The 21,639-nt window shown below is 40.2% G+C and overlaps 1 protein-coding gene across 1 annotated transcript in view; it reads left to right on the top strand.

Moving 5' to 3' along the window:
* slc25a13 (solute carrier family 25 member 13) overlaps positions 1–21,639 on the top strand; it is a 46,924-nt gene that overhangs the window by 4,531 nt on the left and 20,754 nt on the right. The window contains exons 4-11 of the mRNA XM_072676124.1: positions 3,241–3,356; positions 5,058–5,197; positions 10,147–10,293; positions 11,493–11,631; positions 14,548–14,641; positions 16,712–16,796; positions 19,079–19,163; positions 19,776–19,934. Coding sequence (XP_072532225.1) covers positions 3,241–3,356; positions 5,058–5,197; positions 10,147–10,293; positions 11,493–11,631; positions 14,548–14,641; positions 16,712–16,796; positions 19,079–19,163; positions 19,776–19,934 — 965 coding nt within the window. The remainder of the gene's footprint in view (positions 1–3,240; positions 3,357–5,057; positions 5,198–10,146; positions 10,294–11,492; positions 11,632–14,547; positions 14,642–16,711; positions 16,797–19,078; positions 19,164–19,775; positions 19,935–21,639) is intronic.

Here is a 21,639-nt window from a genome sequence, read left to right as displayed (position 1 = left end):
GCCACAGTAGCCCCTCTGTCGGTTCCATCAGTATGGGATAGCCTTTGATAAACCTTGGGCACCCAACACCCTGTCATCGGTTGTTGACTTGTCCCTCCTCAAACCACAGCTGACCAGGATCAACCCACAAGCCTTGCCTTGTCATTTTGGAGGTGCTCCAACCCAGTAATCTGGCCATAACAGTTTGGCCCTTGTTAAGGTTGCTCAGGTCTTCATGCCGAAAACCAACTGTCCAGTTACTAACACACAGACCTGTATAATGCTGTATTATTATGGGATATTCAGCGTTACTTGCTCACATATGAGTGTTATATCTTAAAACCAATTTTTATGACGGAAAGAGTAGCATATGCTTTACTCAGAAAGCACTGTACCATGATCTGCAGTGTGCTTTTCAACAAAACAGGTCGTCGTCTGGTGTATCTGTGCTTGTTTGGTGTTTCTTCAGAGTGATTCAGAAACCTTTTATAAAAGTGAGGTTGATTTCCATCTGATTTAGATGAATAACTTGGAGCCCCTCCTTCGCAAGGTGGATGCAAACAACGCACCTGCATTTTCTGCTTCCTTCGGTGTATGAGGAAATCAGGCGATACAGGGACATCCATCAGGCCTTGAATCATTTCTCTTTCATTCGCTCAGCCCTGTTTGAGAGGCATTGCGCCAGCATTTTCGAAATCAGCCATTCCACACATGTAGACATCCCTGCTGACTCAAAGATCTGTCAGACACATTCTGGATCTTTTTTTCTTCTTCTCCTTTTTTTTTTACCTCCTCCCTCTCCATTTTTGATGAAAAAATTCTTCAAGTGTGAAACTCCTTAGTCTCTTGGGGGTTAAAACTTTGTAAAGAGGACATGCTGGGAAAATAGCAGGCCGTGCCCGTGTGCATTCAGCCTGGTCTGAGGTGTGCACTCAGGGAAAGCTAAAACAGCCAGTGTCCCCTCTGCAGGGTTGTCAGTGACAATGACAGGCCCGGAGCTTATTGAAGGTGCTTTCTCCTCACCTGTCATGGATAAAAGCCGCTACGCTAAGCTACTGCAATAATAAGTCTGTAAATAGTGTTTCTGCTATCTTTTAGCGACAGTGTTTACCAGCACAGGATAAAAGCCTCCTTTCTCTTCTTGAAGCCATGCGGTTTAAGGGGACGGGGCTTTCTCAGGCATAAATGCAGCTGTACGTGATGATAAGAATGGATGTAGGCCTATATGTTAAACTGCTGTGTACGTGCAGCAATTATAAAGCATGTACAGAGCATCCTGCGAGGGATTAGTTCCCCATAGCCAAAATAGCTACAGCAGCACAGTAAAGACGACAAAAAGACATCAGATATCAGATGACCACAAAATGCAACATGGTCTCATTTCCTGTCTTCAGCTCTGAGGTTTTTGTGGTTAGAACAGATGAGAGCTCTTGCATATACCAGAGCAATTGGGATTGTAGAAGGGGGAAAAAAAGCTTGAAGGTTGATTCCCTTGTAGGATATTCCATGACCTGATGAAGGGCAATGCCATAAACAACCGTTGCAGAACGACTGCATTTTAAAGGGGTGGAAAAAAGGCAGTTTTCAGCATTTCTATGCTTCAGAAAATAATCTTTCATCTTCTAAATTCCACCTTAAGCATCATTGAACACACATTCTGTGGCAGTATAGATTAGCCACAAAGAAAGAGTTGGCATGAGGTGGCATAGCAAAAAAAGTCTTTCTGGTCCAGTGCCACATTAGTTGATGGTTGGAAGATGTTCTGCATTGATTTGACCTGATTTGAACAAAGCACAACCTTGGTTTTTTCCCAGTAGCCATGGCATTACTAATCAACCATCATCGGCCTCATCCTCTAACAGTGCCTTGTCTGTAAGAGAGTCTATGTAATGTAGACCTTCTCACAAACTCATTTCTGGTGTAATGGTCATCCAATAGTCCTGTTCCTGGTCATCCAGTTGTCCATTTAAGGGGCAAACGATATCTCAGGGTCCTTCGCAGAGACCAACTCTGCTGTGAAATATTGCGAAAGCACATTTTTTCCATAGGATGGTTTTAATCGGGCTGAAAGCAGAAGAAGCATTAGCATTAGCAGTAGCAGCCATAGCATGTTTGCCTTTGGTTTTAATCACTGATGCATGGGCTCAGCGGAGTGGCTTTGTGGCCCGCCACCCACTCCAAAGCAGCAGGCTGCTGTTCTCCAACTGCCAGCTTAGTTAATAAAACAACTGCTCTTGACTCTGCAATATGCCTGATTTTGCATGCTGGAGGCGTGTAAATTCTCGGTTCCTTTGAATTTCATCAGTAACGAAATTAATTAGAGTGGCCACGAAAATGTAATCATTGCTCCCTGGAAATTGAAATAAATTAGAGATGCACGCATTGGGGACTGCTCATTAGTACTGACCTCGCGTAATTACTGTATCCATTTGTGAAATTCATAATGGAGTTGAGGCAACTTTGAACTTAGCTTAAATAAAGACTAGATTGCACAGTCCCCAGGGTTTCCTGTGAATGTTCAAATGGCTTGTTTGATGAGGGGTGTGTGTATGTGTGTATGTGTGTATGTGTGTGAGGGGAAAGTGAAAGGGAGAGCGAGAGAGTGACTGAGCGCCTGAGAGGAAAAGGAGTTGGTAGATACTTATACTCCTACCATGATGACACCAAGTTGGAAGTAGCATTGTGATCGGTATTAGTTGTATAATATGCAGAGCCTGATCTTATGATGTAGGTTGAGCAGCAGCGTTGAGCAAGTCTCGTGGCTTGCTTGTGCACCTACAGCACCATGGGTGCGCACAAATGTACTAACGGTTTTATTGCTCTGTGCAATCGTTTCGTGCACTGCGTTTCCAGTTGTTTTGAAGGGGACTGAGAGCTTTATTTTAACTGTTGCCGTTTTCAGTGGCTGAGGTAATGACATTTGACAGTCAAATTGGAAGCACTTCAATCAAGATTGCTATAGATGAATAGCCTGTTATGTCAATTTGTTTTGTCATTCACTTAAGCCCTGTGCCTAGCATGGAGACTGGACTGTGTATTTAGATGTTTTGTACATCATAATTTTAGGCTGATAATTACAGCTGAACAAATCACTCAAGTGTCAAGTGTTCACAATGAAAATATGTGCTACCTTTTTTGTTTCACTGCGAGAAGCAGTAATCAGTGACTGATACCCACTCATCATACAATAATGCAGTTTTGTGGGGTGTGCTGGAGCTGCTTCTAGCCTGTAAGGCTCGTTCGTCTCTCTCTGTCCTACAGGCTGATCTCCTTTCAGGAGTTTGTGGCCTTCGAGTCCGTCCTGTGTGCCCCAGACGCCCTCTTCATGGTCGCCTTCCAGCTTTTTGACAAAACCGGCAATGGAGTGGCCACCTTCGGTGAGTGCCTTTTTAACATGTCACGTTCTTTTGAAGTCCAATTCATTCTAGACCGACAGTGTGTTCTCATCACACTTTATTTATTAAAACAACTGTTAATTATAGTCCGACCGGGCTGTTAGACAGCGTTTTCCATCAAGAAAACCACCAGCACTTCATTGATCCGTGGGCTGAGGCGCAACGCTCACCCCTTAAAATGCAGCTCGGTTTCATTTGGCACACAGTTGACATGGGTTTTTCGAGTTCAGCACCCATTAAGCTGACAAGATGGCGCAGAGAACTGGGACAGAGCGATCGGGATGACACCTTCGCCACGGGTTGGAGATGTTCCTGTCATTATTATCTAAATGCTCTGGGGCGCTGTGGTACACATCCACAGCCACATGTGCATGTTTCACATTTCCCTAATTGATTTAAACAGCCCAGAGTTTGCCTCGTGTAGCTGAGACGCGTCAGCTCGACTTGATTTCCGATGCACAACACATGCTGCTTAAGCCCAGAGAGAAAGAAACTTTTGTTCTAATTGTTGTAGTCAGTAGGGAGTATGATCATTTAGCTTGGTAATATTATGCATATATGTAAATTCCCCTATCTAAATTGATCAATTAGGTATTTAGACGTGACGCTTCGGTGTCATAATTAAAAGGTCTGATGTTTTATTGTGACTGTAAAGGTTAATTAATAGTACAGCTTGTGCTAGTTCTTCTCTTGGGGGAGGGAAAGCGTGGCGAAGTGAAGTGGGGTACAGAACTGCACTGACATTTACTGTCTTGTATATTATGCATTGTACACTTTTACTTTACCTTAGATAACAAATAGCTCCTGGCTGAGATTATGGTCCCGTCAAAGCCAGTTTCTTGTGATGCATTACAGAGTATGGCTGACTGCAATGCCTTCGCAATGTCAAAGGCACCAGGACCCTCCTGTTTCTAACTCTCTTAACGCCATTAAAGGCTTTAAAGGTGACTTGTTATTTTAAGCCAGTTTATTTTTACCTTCAGTAAACTGCCATTTTTAATATCACATTGAGCTTTTCATTTTCAAAATGAGTTCAATTACGGAATGATTTGAGTCAACCCCACAACCCCCCACTCCCACCTTCCCTATTCCCACAATTCATAATTAGGTGAAATACAGTTAATAAACATGCAGTCTGAAATATTCGTGCCAGCTACTCGACTGTACTCCTGCCAAAGAGATAAAAAGAAAGAAAAGCTTGAGTGTTGACAGCTCCATAAACGCAGGGCTGGAACAGCGCTACAGTCAAACTCTGTAGTAATGTATTTTATTTATTGCCTCATTAAAAAGTAAACCTGTTGGAGCTGTCGTGCTCCAAGAAGAATGGTCTTAAGTAAAATGTGCACCCCTGTAATTTCTTTCTTTTTCCTTCTCAAAATCTCCATTGCTGAGAAAAAAAGGAAAATGCTGTCTGAATCTGGCAGTTTCAGTGAATTTCCTTGTTTTTTGTGAGTTGTCACTGTTCACAGCTGTTGATCTCACGATTAGGCATTTCATTAGCAGCCTCTTACTTTTGGAGAACAAAAAAATTTAATTTGTCTGTTTTAATGTTTCTGGAAAGCAATATAGTGGCCAATGCAGATGTTTATGTAGATGTTTAATAGGCATTTCTAGTCTGCAGATTTAGCATTGTATTGAAATATGCAGAAATTATGCAATCTTAACTACTGATATATGTTTCAGAGGATGTAAAACAAGTGTTTGGACAGACCACTATTCATCAGCATATCCCCTTCAACTGGGACTCGGAGTTTGTTCAGCTTCATTTTGGCAAAGAAAGGAAGAAACGCCTCAACTATGGAGAGTTTACGCAGTTCCTACTGGTGGGTACTGTCATGGCTTCTTGCGTTATATACACTAAATTGACAAAACTATGGGGATACCTGCTCATTCATTTATTTGATTGCATTCAGCAACAAGAACGTTAGTGAGATATGGATGTCGGATAATCACCACCCCACCTCTTCCCAAAATCGCCAACTCTAATCCCAAAAGTATTAGATGGAGCGCCATCATTCCAGAGAACCCAGTTCTACTGCTCCACAGCTCAACACCCTTCTAGCCCACCTGGCATTAGGCATGGTCCCAATAGGTTGATGTTTATCTGCTTCCGAGAGTCATATTGTGTTGCCAATACTTCTCTACAGGGACTAGACAAGCTGTGTATGTGCATTTGCACATCTGTGTCAGCAATGGGTGCAACCTAAACTAGCTTAATGCATTTATTAGGAGGGTGTTTGGACATATAGTGTATATACATATCACTGCTGTCATCAAAAACGTGCTTCTTTGTTCTTGTTGTTTTTCACTTTTTGACATCATTTGAATCTGGCAGTTGTGGACCAATAGAAATGCTCCAAAATGATAGACATGAAAAAATGACAAATGTCATAACATCAAGAAGGGTTTCCATCTTGGAGATATGAGGTTTTTGCGTGACAGCAATGATATATTTGTGACTGCTTAATAGATTAGTCATGATTACACTGGTCAGTACACAGTGCCTCAGCAAATGCTGGATCAAAAATCGAAGGGGAATCCAATCGAACAAATTTAGTCTGAAATAGCACATCACTTACATTGTGATTTCATATTGTTAGCCGTGTGTTTCTGTATTTCTACTTATAGAGTAGTGGAGTGCTTCAATTACAAACCCTCATTTAAAGCTTAGTCATTTTAAAGAACATATATTGGATTAGAATCGGCGGGTCCAGTTTCAGGATCAGTATCAGAAATGAGAAAGTGGTATCGTGTCATCTGTATTGGATGGCAGTGATGCATGTATTTGTTGCCTGGCATAGCCTTGCTGGGATTGACGAAGAGTGGAGTGTTCTGGGCACAATCTCCCTTAGCACAATGAGCCATATTGACCTAGTTAGTCAATAATGAAACACTGGAGTTATATTCCAATGCCAGCATTTGTTTCTCATTAAGTGACGTAACCCAAATACAGCCCAGCGATTCCTCCAAACAGGTAGACGTTCTCCTCTATAAATGATGGTATCGCTGGTGCTTCTACAGTCTTTTGTATTTGCTGCATGCGAGCCATTTTCCATTATAATGTCTAGACCTGAAAGTGGCAGAGGGAGAGCAAGGCTCGACTGTGCCAAGTTTGCATCTACACTCGCTATATCTGAATGAGCTTTTTATATTACACCTAACGTGGTCCAGATGGCTTTGAGGAAACATACTGTGAGAAACACACTGATATTGTGTTTGTAGCCAAGACAGAATGAATTTTGTCTTCAGGACTTGCCCTGTCTGACTTCAGTTGTTTCCAGCATGTCAAGACTGTTACTGTAATGGGCTTAGTTTAGCCATGAAAAATACAAGTCTCATTTGACTTGTTTAATCCAGAGAGCTGACCTAATTTCATGGTTATTTGCTCGCTTAATTAAAATTTATCCAGAAAATCCACTTGCTGTTATAGTAAGTGTTGTGTTTTGTCCTTTAGGAAGTCAGCACCTGTTTTTTTTCTGTTGTCACTGATCTATTTTAAGATCACTGAAGCAGTATTACCACGGTTTTTGATCATGTGCAACATATTAAATGTTCAAAATGATACTGTGTATGAAATTGCTGTAAGCCATAGAACATGTGTTAGTCAGTAGGTGGACAGTTGGACTACTGTAACGGATAGTGTTTTAATATGTAAAAAAAAGACAAAACAGACAAACATTGAGATGTGAGGTTTTGTTCCAGTAATAGTAGATAGTGTATCCTCACTGTCACACATAAAACTTGTATCTCCAAAATGACAAAATTACAGAAGACTTTCATTGGAAGTCAATGCAAAAAGCTTTTATTCCAGGCCATTTTCAAGCATTTCTATTGGTCTATTCATCATAAAAGTTTGACACAATATAAACAGCAAGTGCCAGTTTTAAACTATGTCCATAAAAATGGAGACACAAAGTTTTGCATGACAGATCACTGATTTATTACTATCTGTGCTAGATGTGAATCTTTTCTTAATCCACCACTACAACAGTAAAGCCATGTGGTCCTACAGTTCTCATGTCCTCATGTAATCTTGCTATATTTGTAGTATATGACTATACCATGCCATGTGTTTTGAATTGGATGCCAATAAACCAACTTTGGTTCAGGCTTTTCCTTTATTAAGCCCACCCTCCGTAGGTTCGGCTGTTCAATAGTTACAGGGCACCAGATGGAGATATATAGGATGAAATTATGTGGAGAATGAGTGCACTGGAATCCCCCCAACAAAGATTGGTTACATTTCAAGGCTAACTCCATTCTTCTGCGTGTGATATCATGGTCATATCATGATATTGGCATACAGGGACGTGGCACATGACACCATGTCAGAAACCTGGCGCTTCTCAGTAGTTACTCTGCCAGAGCTAAAACTTTCTCCAACATCCAGCCTTGTTTTTAACCTGAGCAGTGTTGATGAAATCCAGAACACCTTGGAAGGCTTTTTTTGTTTTTTCTTTTTTCTAAGCAGGCGTTTTATTGTTTAAATGTGAATTTATTGTGAGGACTCAAATTGAAATAATCCAAACAGAGGTGGCTCGTCAAAAGGTTTTATTTGCATCCAAGGACAATTAAAGTAACAATAAATGCTGAGGCGGTTTCAGCATTGGCTTTCAGAGCCTTCGACTCTCCCCCACGAAATAAAAACCATGTTTCTTAAACACTCACAGTTGCAATAAGTTAAGGTTTTAAGAGGCTAAAACTGTAAACAGTGAGGCCCTGAGTCATGGCTGTTGTGCAGTCCCATGTGGTGGTGGCTGTACCAACTCTGCAAAATGCAGGCCAGCTCCCGTTCTGGCTTTTTTTCCCTGCTTTTCAACACTTTTTTTTTTCTCTCTCCTGTGCTCCACTCATATTTTTCCCTTACATAAACGCTATATATGTAAATTGCCAGCAGTTGGATTTTTTTTGTTCCATGTTAACTTTTTAGCTTATACCTATATGTATAACTTATGTAATTACCACAGTATTAACTAATCCAGTAGCTGTGTTTGAATAACTGTAATTGCGTTTTTTGTTTATCTGGATTGAGGGAATATACCCGTGGTAATAATTTAACCATTTATAATACTTATATATTATTTATAGACCTTTTTAAACAGGCTGGCCTAAAGTAAAGGTTTTCACACTCTTTTAATATATATAATATATATATAATATATAATATAAATATATACTATTATGATTTGTTTTCTTTGATAATGTCTAATGCAGTATGTAAAGTATTTAATTTATGTAATTTTACTGTGGTTTGATAATCTGCTAATCTCTACTTACTTAAAGGTACGTGAACAGGCCTAGTACTACTGAAATCACTCGAGAAACAGAATACTACCCTATTGCCTTACGCCCTTTTCTTCATCATTGTAAAATGTGTGGAAATTGTTGCTGCAGAATTGAGAAACCTCAGTCTTCAGTTGCTACACTCTACAAACTAAATTACAGAATAATGTGCTAGGTGAGCACATATTTCCACCTTTTTAAATGTCTGATATTGTACAGTTTAATTTTTTTTTCGTTTACATGCTTTAATATCACATAAAATGCAGGCTTCTTTTAATATGCATTTCTTGATCATAAAGCGTCAACGAGGTTCATAGAGGAAATGAAAATGCTGCAGAATACAAGTCATTGTAATGACAAAATGTGTAAGTAGCATGTCATAGTAAATCCTGTATGTCAGATTGGTGTAATTCAAACACAGCCGTGTTGGGTTTGTGGGAGGAACAATATCGGGATTACCTGATGGCAGTGGGGCCATACGACTTACATATGACTCTCAAGATTAGCCAGGCACAAAACAGGGGTAATTTATCTGTCATTTCCTTTAAAACAACCTTGTAAAGTACTGGGTTAGCGACACAGAAGTACGAGGAATGTCAATGGCACAATTTGGTCATTCCAGGTAACGTTTTTATTAGGTCCTAACCCATGTGTTGCCGTTGTCATGCAAAAACCGTGCATCTTTAAAATGGCAACTTTACAGGAGAAGGAAAAAATATTTGTAACTTTTAATGAAAGTCAAAGTAAAATTAATGAGAAAAGTCATTTTGGAGCTTATCTGTTGGTCCATTTATCAGGACATTTACTAAACAAAATTATTGACACAATGTAAAAAACTTAAGCAGTGAAAGTCAAAAAGTGAAAAAATGGCAAAAATAGAAATAGTGACGATATAGGGGTTAGGCAGTAATATCAGCCAAGTTTTTTTTTAATTTGTAAAATAACCAATACATAGTGAATTTATTTGACGTAAACAGACTTAATAGGTAATAGGACAATTTACAATAACTGTCATTTTGTGAGTAATTTAACAATTTCATGGTCACCACTTGCTCTCTTCTTTTAAGGAAGTATAGACTGAACTGTAAATGTGAATGCAAAAAATTTATGTTTAAAATGACCAAAGCATGGAAAAAGTGCGCCAGAAACGGACTTTTAGCAGGAGCCTAATATGTTATAACATTATTATAACCAGAAAAATGTGTTAATTATCTAAAACTGACAAAATTTAGTTTTTGAGTTAATTATTAAATCAAGAGACATGTTCTGATGTTTGTTTAATGTTTGATGCTATATTACATTTTATCAGCCTATATTATCTTTTGTACTTATTATCGGTATTGGAATTAATTACAAAAATGTTACATTTGTTGGGGGAAATCTATTTATTATTATTATTAACAACATAAACCTAAAAAAAAAAAAAGCAATTCAAGCAGTTTCATCACCTGTCAGCTAGCTTCTGTAACTATCTGTGTATCTTCCACAGGAGATGCAGTTGGAGCATGCCAGACAGGCATTTGCACAGAGGGACAAAGCCAGGACTGGAACTATCACTGCTCTGGACTTTAGGGACATCATGGTCACTATCAGACCTCACATGCTCACACCGTTCATGGAGGAGTGCTTGGTGGCAGTAAGTCAGCTCTCTTTGGTAATTTCCTTGTTAGCAGAAACCATGCGTTTGCACAGAGCTAAGCAGGCTGGCGGGCCATTTAAGGATAAATCCCTGCTTCAAAGACGCTTAGTAGTGCATTAAACATGTGTGGCTGAAGACATGTACCATGTACAGATGTATGTTTCTGTTTGAGCACGCGTGTGTGTCTGAGTATAGTGGCCTGTTTCGTAAACACTCCGTGGAGTCTGTCATTTTCTCCACAGTATGCGCCTTATAAACCTCGGGGTTCTGCTATATGTTTGTAAACACACACTTACAAAGCCATTAGAAATAAATTAAAGGCAATGGGCTCATCAAACCCAGTCTCCACACACACACACTCCTTTAATTCAGATACTGCAAAAGATAAATGAGAACCGAAGCCTAAATATTTTCCTTACATTATTGTGTTTGTTTCACACATGTCTGCACTCCGAGATGTCCTGACTGGTATTAACTGTTTCAGAACACGTCTGTGAAAGGATTTTACAAATGTCTTCTTGGCGAAGAGAGAGAGAGAGACTTGGCTTGGCTGTTTGTTTTTGTGGCTGGGGTTCCACATCAGTACTTCTGGAAAGCACACAGCGCCATCTAGTGAGAAAGAGGACTGATTTAGCACATTCTCCCCACCCCCCACCAGGCAAGGAATATGCATGTCTTTTCAGTAAGGAGAAGATTCATAGATGCAGTCACTTTACCACTCAAAGCCACCCATCAAAGGCCAAAACGCGTTACTTCTTGTCTTTTAAGCAAAAAACAGAAAAATGTGTGTATCTGTATGTGTATTTGGCTGCCTTTATCTGCAGTGTACTGCGAACATAGATGCTTTTGGGCCGAAGGACTACAGCCTATTTTCACGGAAGCTATTAAAAGACTTACCTCATGCTATTTTTTCCACTTTATACGTCCCTCTTCTCATAAAACAACTTAATTAAAGTGCCCCTCGAGCTTGAATCCTTATGAAATTACAACCAGTTCTCCCTATGGAACTCCGTGGCAGTGTAGCTACATCTTTAACTAGCTCACCCCACCGAGCGCTAAATAAATACATGTGGAGTTTGACTCATGGCTGTCACTCCTTCAAAGAATTTTATCTGCATTTATTCTTTGTGTGTGTGTGTGTGTGTGTGTGTGTGTGTGTGTGTGCGCGCGCACGCACCCATGTTTTCCTTGCGCAGGCGGCCGGTGGCAGTACGTCGCACCAGGTCAGCTTCTCCTACTTCAATGGCTTCAACTCTCTGCTTAACAACATGGAGCTCATTAGGAAGATCTACACCACCATGGCAGGACATCGTAGAGATGTTGAAGTCACTAAAGGTTGGTGGAGAAAAAGCAGCACAGCCCCCGCTTCCCATAATTCCTGCTTTCTGTCTTTGTTCCACCTCTGTCTCTCTGTGATGACCAGCGACAGCCTCTCTTACCCTGTAATCATGTGTTTAAGTGCAAGGACAACAGGACTTTAATAGTGGCAGGGTCACATGCATATTCACTAGGGCTCAACCGGCCCTACTGCCAGTACTGATTTTCATGGCCAAAAAATCCTGATAATCGAATATATAAGAATATTAGCACTGGGAGCAGAGTCTATGTGCTTATGGTTTCTGTTTGTTCGTCAGTCAGTCTTTTATGTTTTAACACGTTATTTTTTATGCAAAACACAAGGCTTAGATATTAGATTTTACATGCTTTTGTAATGTTAGCAGTAAAAGTTTTTTATACTTAGATTTCCCACTTGTCACGTATAAATGTACAAACAAAATCTACAAAACTCAAAAAATTTCAATAGAAGTCATTGTAAAAAAAGATTTAATTTCAAGTAATATTGGAGCATGGCACATTATTATTATATAGCATTAATGTCACTGATACCGGTTTAAAAATGTGGGTCATCAATATTAGCCATTAATAGCCAACTGATGTAACGGTCAGGTCCTAACATACAGGTCAGGAGAAAAATAAAAGCCCAAAAAACCTCTCATACCCTCATATCTTCATTTTTGCTGTTTTCGACTTAAATTGAATTGAGGCAGTTGAGGAATTGAGTCAGCTGTCCTTTACATTGTATCAAAACTTCATTATGAATGGACCATTAGAAACAATCCAATGAACTGGAGATTTATTCCCTCTCTATTAAAGTTGCCATTTTGGCGAGAAATACATACGTTTTAACACACCTCTGGTTCAGTTCGGTAAATCCTGTCAAACATACACCCTACATGTTGTTATTAAAATCCCAAGACAACTCTTACATGCATTATCGCAACAAAACTCAACCAATAATACTAAGAGACATCTCAGTGAATACTTCAGTCTCACTTTATTATGGTGAGACTCATGCATGTCTCAGCGAAATGGTCACTCTTATTATTCAAAAATAATATGAAAGACTAGAATTTTGGACTAGTGTTAATGGCATCATGTCTGTCTAATCATTCTCTACAATTCAGTTCTTCCTCACACATCCTCTATAGCCAAGCTAAGAGTGTTAGTTTGACCATACAGGACATAATATGAGCACTATAGCAAAGCAGCTTTCTCCAAAATAGATCAGTCAGATATGACCAATCATTTTCACCTCTCAAAGCCTTTTAGTCTTTTGCTACAAGCCACAAGTGAGTGAGAGAGCAAGGAACAGAGTGTTTCTGAACTGCTGACCTGTGGAACTGCCCTCGAAATCTGGCCACTGTGCAGCACTGAGGCCGCTGGCTGCTATTAGGCCGCACTGGGACCTGTGCGTGCACGGCTCCACGTCTGACCCTTAGCTGATTGGTTCCGTATGTGGTAAATGGTGGAGGTTGAAACCTGCTGCACCATCACAGCCATATCTGTCCAAAATGTCAGCACTCACAATGCTTAGTACTGTGTATAGCACAATATGTATTTGCCATATAATTCAATATTAAAAATGACTGATCTGTACACCTTCTGAAATGCTTTTGTCGCATTTTAGTTTAGTTTTAGTTCTGCAAAGCATAATGTCATAATACACTAAATGACTGTCCAAAAATTCAGAAAAAAATGACTTAATCTCCTGTTCTGCTCATATGTGCTGTTGCAAGTGAATGGCTAGACTTCTTTCCCTCTCTACTGTATATACATACATGTCAAAAAAAAAAAACATTTTAAACTTTTTAAACATATTTTAGCATATCAACATCTGATCTTCATTTGAACAATATTGGGAGATTAAGATAATGAAATTAAACAGTTAAATCTGCTAGAATTCGGCTATAAAATCTAATTAATAGAAATAGAAATTTTATGTGAGGAAAAACTTAGGACACCTCCACATGTATTACTACTTAAAATACCTAAAATTAGAATCTGCTGCAGATGATTATAACATGGTTAAATAGGGTTTTGGAGGAGCCTGTCCTATTTAAACCTCAGACATTTGAGCTGTCTGAAAAGAATAAAGAGCTGTCTGAATCCTTCAGAAAGAAGGTTGTAGGTGCAGATGAGTCTGGGAACGAAGTCCGGGTCTGGGAAGTCCTAATTGTTTACATGACAGTACATGCAAAATAGACACAACTCAAAAAATCAAAAGTCACTGAAAGTCACTGATATTCCAGTTCCTGGAAAAGTTGCTTAATTCCAATAAATTCGTAATTCAGTCTGAAAGTGAAAAATTAAAGTCTCAGACCCTACTCTGACCTTGTAATGTATTCGTTAGTAGCAGTAAGTTAATATAAAACAAGGCTAATTTCTCAGAGTGGCACACATTAGTGAATTGTGTGTGTATGAGAGAGATGTTAAGAGTCAGGTGCCCGTGCAATCTGCGATTGCGGCCCTCTTCACACTCCAGAGCATGTTTAAAAGCGAGGGTAAGCTGAGCTTGGCTTTATTGAATAGGGCTCTGTGTAAGAACACATGCTGCCCTTTTAAGAGTAGTCACTCTATACCAGTGCAGTGGGAATCCCACTGTAAAGCAGCCTGCCTCATCCTGCTCATTACCACCCAGCACTTAACCTTCACACTGCACCGATATTCAATACTTCACCCCATTCACTCATTGAACACAAAATCCAGCCTCCCTGTTCCAAAATGCATCGTAATGAATAAACGGGGACGGACCTGGACGGCCTATGGTCAGTGGAATGCTGAAAAAGCTTTGAGTGGAATGCTGTAATGATGGAAGCCCCAGTGTAGCATTCTGTTTTCCCTAGTCTGATTACGTCTCTCTCTGTTTTGCTTTCTTGTCCTTGCTCTGTTTCTTCTATTCCACTCTTTCAGAGGAGTTCATCATTGCCGCGCAAAGGTTTGGTCAGGTGACCCCTATGGAGGTGGACATCCTTTTCCAGCTGGCTGACCTGTCTGAGGCGCGCGGGTGAGTCAGTGCCGCGACTGGGCCATGCCTGCTGAGTCATCGTCTGAGCGCACGCGCCGCTACTGCCAGCTTCTCCACGACACTTGGAGATGAGGGTTGGAGACCGAGCTGGAGCGTGCTTGAGTTCTGACTCTGAGCCTCGTGCCCTCACTGGGCCCACTTGTCACTGTCACTTTCTAAAAATTGGGTCGCTTAACTCTGCTGTAATTATATGGGAAACAGTTTGGTCTGTAGCTGGGTTTCTTGCTCACACATTTGCATACTTCAAGGAGACACATCACCCTTCTTATCCAGTGGGCTATTTGGATAAAACATTAGGGCTGCGTGATGAATCATATTTTTGTCATTATTGTGATATTCGTTTTCATGATAAGCTCATCGCTGATGGAAGCGGTAAGAGTGGAACTTTGAAACAATAGCACCAATCACATTAGATCACTTACCCAGCACTGGAGTGTAATATTTACCCCCTATAGATTTGTGAGCATTTGTGACATAATTAGTGTATTATCAGAGAAGGGCAGAGAGATACTGATCAAAAACTAGTGAATGGTCAAACCACTATGCTTTATTAACCCCCTGAACTCATGAAGGCATGTTACATGCAGATACACTGCATCTTAAATCTTTTGAATATATATAAATTATTCCTTTTTATGAAATAGTTGTAAGATTATTATAGAATTGTTTAATTTATTTTGCATTACTTTAAACTAGGAAATGATCTTATAATACTTGCAGATACTTGAGCTTATTTTAAATTTACATATGCAAAGTTTCCTTTATGCCAACAAGATTTTAGGATGTAAGTTTAAAATTCCAGATACTATAGATACAAGGTTTTTGCCTTATTGTCTATATCAGAGTGGTTCTGTGGACTGCCACTATGATTTGAGGATCACTAGTTCGAATCATGCTGCTTGCCATTAGCAGCCGGAGTCTAGGAGAGCACAATTGGCCTTGCTTTCTCGGGGTTGATGGCACTTACTCCCCACATGGTGATGTTGGTCAGCACAGGCATCTGGCAGATGTTGCTAGGGAGACGTGCTAGTTTTCACCCTCCTAGATTTGGGAGCAAGAGTCATTTTTGGGGTAACATTTACTTAGAACTGTTCCACATCAGGCAAATCATACTGAAATAACATATATACACACACACTGTATCATAACCACACCCTGATAAAGAAATAGCAGAAAAGTTCTATTCATAGGAATTGTACCCCCTTAATTTTCATTTTATCTAAACAATATATCACTGACCTATAGGTGGTCTTTACATGAGGTATTTCCTTTTGCAAGATTGCTCCACCATATTCTAAGATTGGACATTTGATAAGTCATGTAATTTTGATCATGTGCCATCACAGCTTGTATGAACCCATAGTTATACTTAACTTTCTTTAAAACGGATCTTAAGTCCCACATTAGGAAGTGTACCACATTATGGCAATTCAGCCTGTCTCATACTCACCGTAGCAAGATCAGATGACTGTATCCCACAATAAATCTTTTGTCCATATCATGCAGCCCTAGCTTACTGTATTACTGCAGCAGACCTGCCTAATCATAGCCTAAAGCACCCATTCATTACCCAAACTTTTGCTACTAGTTAATCCATAATCTGTCTACTCTTCACTTGACGAATTTGTTTACATGTTGAGGTGGTTTAATTGTTTGCCCCTGATCAAAAAATCCTGCTTAGTGTCAGTTCAGTGTTTTAAAGGACAGGGGGCTGTGGCATAGGAAAGGTCGTTTGGCCGTACATGACTGGCTTCCTCAGCGGCCCTACAGCATTCAGTGGGTGGTAATTGCTTTCTAGACAATATTATTTCTTTGCCATGTGATATGGTAATAGGCCCTACTCACTGTAATTGGAGATGCTTGAGATAATTGCTTCACATAGATGTAATGCTTTGAAAGGGGAGACAAAGGTATGGGAAAGGCACAGAGGAATGTTTGGAAGTCAGAGCGTCTGTTTTGAAGGTGGTATGTCATAATGTTGAACAGTTAATGCTCTTTTGAACTGGCTGATGAGGATTTCCCTTTTTTTTTTTTTACTTGCCCCCATAGCCGTGTTGGTTTAGTGGACATCAACAAGATTGCGCCTCTGGAGGAGGGAGCTCTACCTTACAATCTAGCCGAAGTCCAGAGACAGGTAAGAAACAACTGGACGACTTTGGTACCTTTGAGGCTGTGTTTTTTTTTACGTGTACAAAGAGTTCTGGGGCACTGTATTTTAATTTGCTGAAACACTAATGGGTTCATGATATTGTTATTTTCCCCTCTGCAGCCGTGCCATAAAGAGGTTCGATTAATAAGGTTTGAGTACTCCCACAGTCTTGCTGTTTTTGCAGTAAAAGCTGTGATGTGCATTGTTAGTGATTTCATTTGAATAGCTACTGAAGAACAAACACAGCCTCTGGCTTTCTGGTGTTTTTCTTTTTTTTTTTTTTTTTTTCCAGCAACTGTTATGGTACTGTTGCCTTTTGCCTGGGCCAAAGCAATGAAAAAAGAGAATATCTGAAGCTGTCATCAATGTGCCGAACGCACATATAAAAAGTTGTAAATGAAATGCAAGCCCAGCAGTGGAGGAAAGTTATCACTCTCCGTGGGCAGCTGAGGGGAAATGAAAACAGACACGGAGGGTTGAGGACTCTGCGGGGAGAACGGAGAGAGAGGGAGAGAGGGGGATGCTGGATGTGCCTTTTTATTTTGTCAGAAGCCGTGCCTCCAGACGCGCTGAGGGCTGAGTTATTCCTCCACGGCGGGCCGTCCAGGGCAGGGGCCCCGAGCAGAGACGCCAGTCCCACCACAATGAGCAGCTTTGGGCTGTGGTTTGGGCCCTGCGGGCTGCTGGCCAGCTCTCCCCCACCACACACACCCCTCCTTTCCTTCATCCTACACCCCCCCAACCCCCCTAAGACAAGCCAGGGGACTGCGCCGGGGGTCCTGGGGGCTACTGACAGGTGGTCCTGTTCCAGTAGAGGGGGCAGAGAGAGATGGGGCAGGGCGACAGGTATCTCTGGCGGGGAATGTGGAGCGAAATGCTTGGATGGTTCTATCTAGCTAACTCTGCTCTCCTCGCTCTTGCACTCTTTTACTGTGGTGCTGGAATTAGGCTTGGATGCTCGCTTGACTAACACTCTGTTCTTATTTTACAGCACTCACTTGAGGAATGACATAACATTTTTTTGTATGCATGCAAGAACTGTTAACTAAATATCTACATTAAATGTGATAGCCGGTTAATATTATTTTATTCATTAGCTAATTCAGTTTAAAGGAACAGTTTGAATAAATAAATAAATAAATCAGAAACACACATTGTTTTCTTTGCCCAGACATGAAAACTTTTAGATACAATAAATTTAGATACAATAAATCTGCATGATATATTACTTTTATCTAAGCTGTGAGTTTATGAAAAGGGTGCTATTTATAAATCAAACATATTACTATTTGCATTTATTATTTATTAATTATTTATTTATTAATAATATACATTACCATGAAGTAATATGAGCTTATTTCTTGCCAGTTAGCATTGTGTTGAATGCTTGAATCATCTCAAACTTCCCTCAAACCACATTGACTTTTAAGGTAATCTCAAGCAGACTTACTTTTGTGGCAGATTGTTTATCTGAAAATGTATGACATTACTTTAGAACTTGTGGTTTAAGGAGACTGCGTGATGATGATTTCGGTGTGCAGTTTTTGCAATGCTAATTGATGCAGAATGTACTCCCATTGCTTGTTAAGCTAATTAGCCTTGTAGCGCAAGTGCAAAACTACAGAAGCAAACTTGGTGAAGTCTCATCAAGGTTTAATTGTCATTTACACAATATGTCAGGACCTTCATGCATTGAATTGCTTGTTGTGAAGCTCAGGTAATGCCTCTGCAGCAGGATAGTAATAACATGCAGAACTAAATATACAGAAATATACTAAATATGCAGAACTAAATATACAGAATATATACAGAATATACAGGAAATAAATATTCTATGCAACAGATTTTATTACTGTGTTAAAAATAATTTGACATGTAGTTCATATGTTGTGAATAAATTGGGCCAAAAATGTGCATCAAGCATTATTAAGACTAAATGATTATTACTATTGGTATTATTATTCAAGACACAATTCAAGATGCAAATTGATTCTGAACCGGTGCTTTAACAGGCGTGTGGAGTGTTAGGATCAGTACAAGCTGAAAACTGATAAACTGGAGGGCATGTGCTGTAACTGACCAAACACGCACGAGGGAGATTTTCTCTGTGTTTCACATTGTTGGGATTCTTTCGGTGTGGAATGTGCTCTTAATGGGGAATGGGGTTTGGAGAGCTATTTAAGAAATGATTGCTGAAAAATCCCGTTAACAGCCCGCCATTCTGTAACGCGCCTTCTCTCTGTCTCTGTTTCTCTCTTCTTGAGCAGCAGTCTGGTGGGGACTTGTCTCGCTCTGTTCTGATCCAGGTAGCTGAGTCTGCCTACAGGTTCTCACTGGGCTCAGTGGCTGGAGGTGAGTCAGTCATGCATCAATGTGCACCACCCCTTTAACCGCTCTCTCCCGTCCCTTCTTCCTCAGCACCACACTGCAAGGGAGGGGAAGAAAGGTACAAAACAAAGGCTGCCCTATTTCCTTCTGAGGGGGGTGATCTAACCCGCTTAAGAAGAAGAGGAGGGTATGCATGGGAACCTCCTGTGTGGATTCTTTTGTACCTGTGAGCGATCAGAGGGATGTGTGTATGTATGTGTGTGTGTGTGAGAGAGTGAGTAGGTGGTGCTTGGCTCAGTGTTTGGCTCCAGACTGGCTCTCTCGGAGGAGACAGGTTAATAAGGAGGTAGCGCCTGGCCAGGTCTCTCTTTAATTAAGCCTGTCGGGGCTGTGTCCCCTTTGTGTCCAGTGCAAACCTGTCAGATAAAGCTTGACTGACGAGCTCGAAATATCCTGACAGCTCTTTTAGCTTTTTCTTCTCGCTCATTTTCAGCTAAACGTGCACTTCCCAACAACCCCTCTCACACTTCCTGACCTGCTTCTCCTCTGTTATTTAACCTTCTGCCTTTTCCATGTATCCACATGTCCGACACTGTGTTTAAAAATCCCCTTTGTTTGCATTGTATCCTGTTCCAGCTGTGGGAGCCACAGCAGTGTACCCTATCGACCTGGTGAAGACACGCATGCAGAACCAGCGCTCCTCCGGCTCTTTCGTGGGAGAGCTGATGTACAAGAACAGCTTCGACTGCTTCAAGAAGGTGGTGCGCTACGAGGGCTTCTTCGGCCTCTACAGAGGTCAGTGCCCTGGGCCCCAGAAAGGGGCTTCAGCTAGGCAGGGATGGGTCACCCTCACCTCTGGCCTGTTAAGAGTTTAAAGACACATGCAGATTTAGGGGCCAAGCAAGAAAGGGCTCAAATTGAATAGTTTGGAGAAAACATTTTTGTAGATGCCCCAAAATGTTGCAGATCAGCCCAAAATGTTTTTAGTTTGAGGTTTAATGTCAGGTTAAGAAACAGAAACTTATACCCAATATGACAATATTTTATTGTGTTAGAGATATTCTTTTTTTAGTTATTTAGTTATCGTGATACACAACACCTTTTTTTAGCATATTGGGTATTTAGTCTTAGCTTAAAGAACACTGAGCAACTACACCTTTTATTACAGAAAGTTTAATTAGGCCTGTGTAATGGAGTGGAGTGGAGTGCAGCACATTTTGAATAAAAAGCAGAGTAAAGCCCTCTTCAGACAGGATTCGTTTAACATGGGGAGATTATTATTACACTGAGTTTCTCAGTGATAACAGTCCCATCCGAATGTGCCATGTCAGTTATTTTTACGGACTCTGCACTCCTGTGTCCGTAAAGATTCCAGCAACGGTGCAGGTGTTGTACAATGTTCAAATCCAGAAGACCAGCCAAAGACTTCTCTAAGACACGATGCTTCTGTGTAGCGTAGCCTCTTGCCTATGTAAGTGATATGAACAAGTAGCTGCTTGTTCATATCAATTTTCTAACCAAAAAGGCATTATTACTATAAGTGGGTTATAGGTTTTTTTTGGAGGTGACCACAGTGTGTAAATCAAGTAGCCACTCCCACCTCAGTCATTTATGCCGTGATTTTTATACCGTGTGAATCGGTCATACATTTTACAGATGTCCTGTAGTAAAATTACATTACCCCATGTAAAACATGGGTGAATGTTTGGACAGCAGTTTTTAAGAATCTGGCACTACTGATGCATTTTGTCCGCACATTTGAATATTATATATATATATATATATATATATATATATATATATATATATATATATATATATATATATACACTGTGTATTGTAAAATTGTCTTTAAATATCATGATGTAATATTTTTACTATATCACCCACCCCTAGAATGACATACTGTTGTATCATCACTGTCACACGGACATCCTGTGGGTTTTTTTTTTTTGTGCCATTTCAGAGACATAAAATGCATACTATATCCAGGCATCTAGTTTGCTATGTGACATACCAAACATGTTGCTGATATACTACATATAGCAGAGTCCCCATTTGTCTGGAAATCTGCAAAATGAAAGACTATTTTTTCAGTTATGGAAGCTACAGGAACATTTGCCAAAAATGTTCTGGACATATTAGTGAGATTCTGGAAATGTTGAGGAATTGAACACTAAGATGCCACTAGTGGCCTGTGTATTAAAGTTGGCAATGCTTTAGTGTTATGTGGACAGATTGCACCAACATCCTGTCTTAGTCTTTCAAAGTTATAAATAAATACACTACTGATTATACAAATATTGATGAGCATGACATTAACATGTGTTTTCACACATACTGACCCATACTGGCTTTCTTTGTTAAATGTTCATAGATTAACTGTGTTTGTACCTTTTTAACAAACACTTTAGCTATCATCAGTCAGTCAGCTAAACTGAGTCTAGCTTGATGTTTCTTTCCATTTTGGTTTACATTTGATGTACACATTAAAAATAAG

The sequence above is a fragment of the Salminus brasiliensis genome, chromosome 3 (genome assembly GCF_030463535.1).
Source record: "Salminus brasiliensis chromosome 3, fSalBra1.hap2, whole genome shotgun sequence".
Taxonomy (NCBI): domain Eukaryota; kingdom Metazoa; phylum Chordata; class Actinopteri; order Characiformes; family Bryconidae; genus Salminus; species Salminus brasiliensis.
This window is presented reverse-complemented; position numbering and strand designations above follow the sequence as displayed.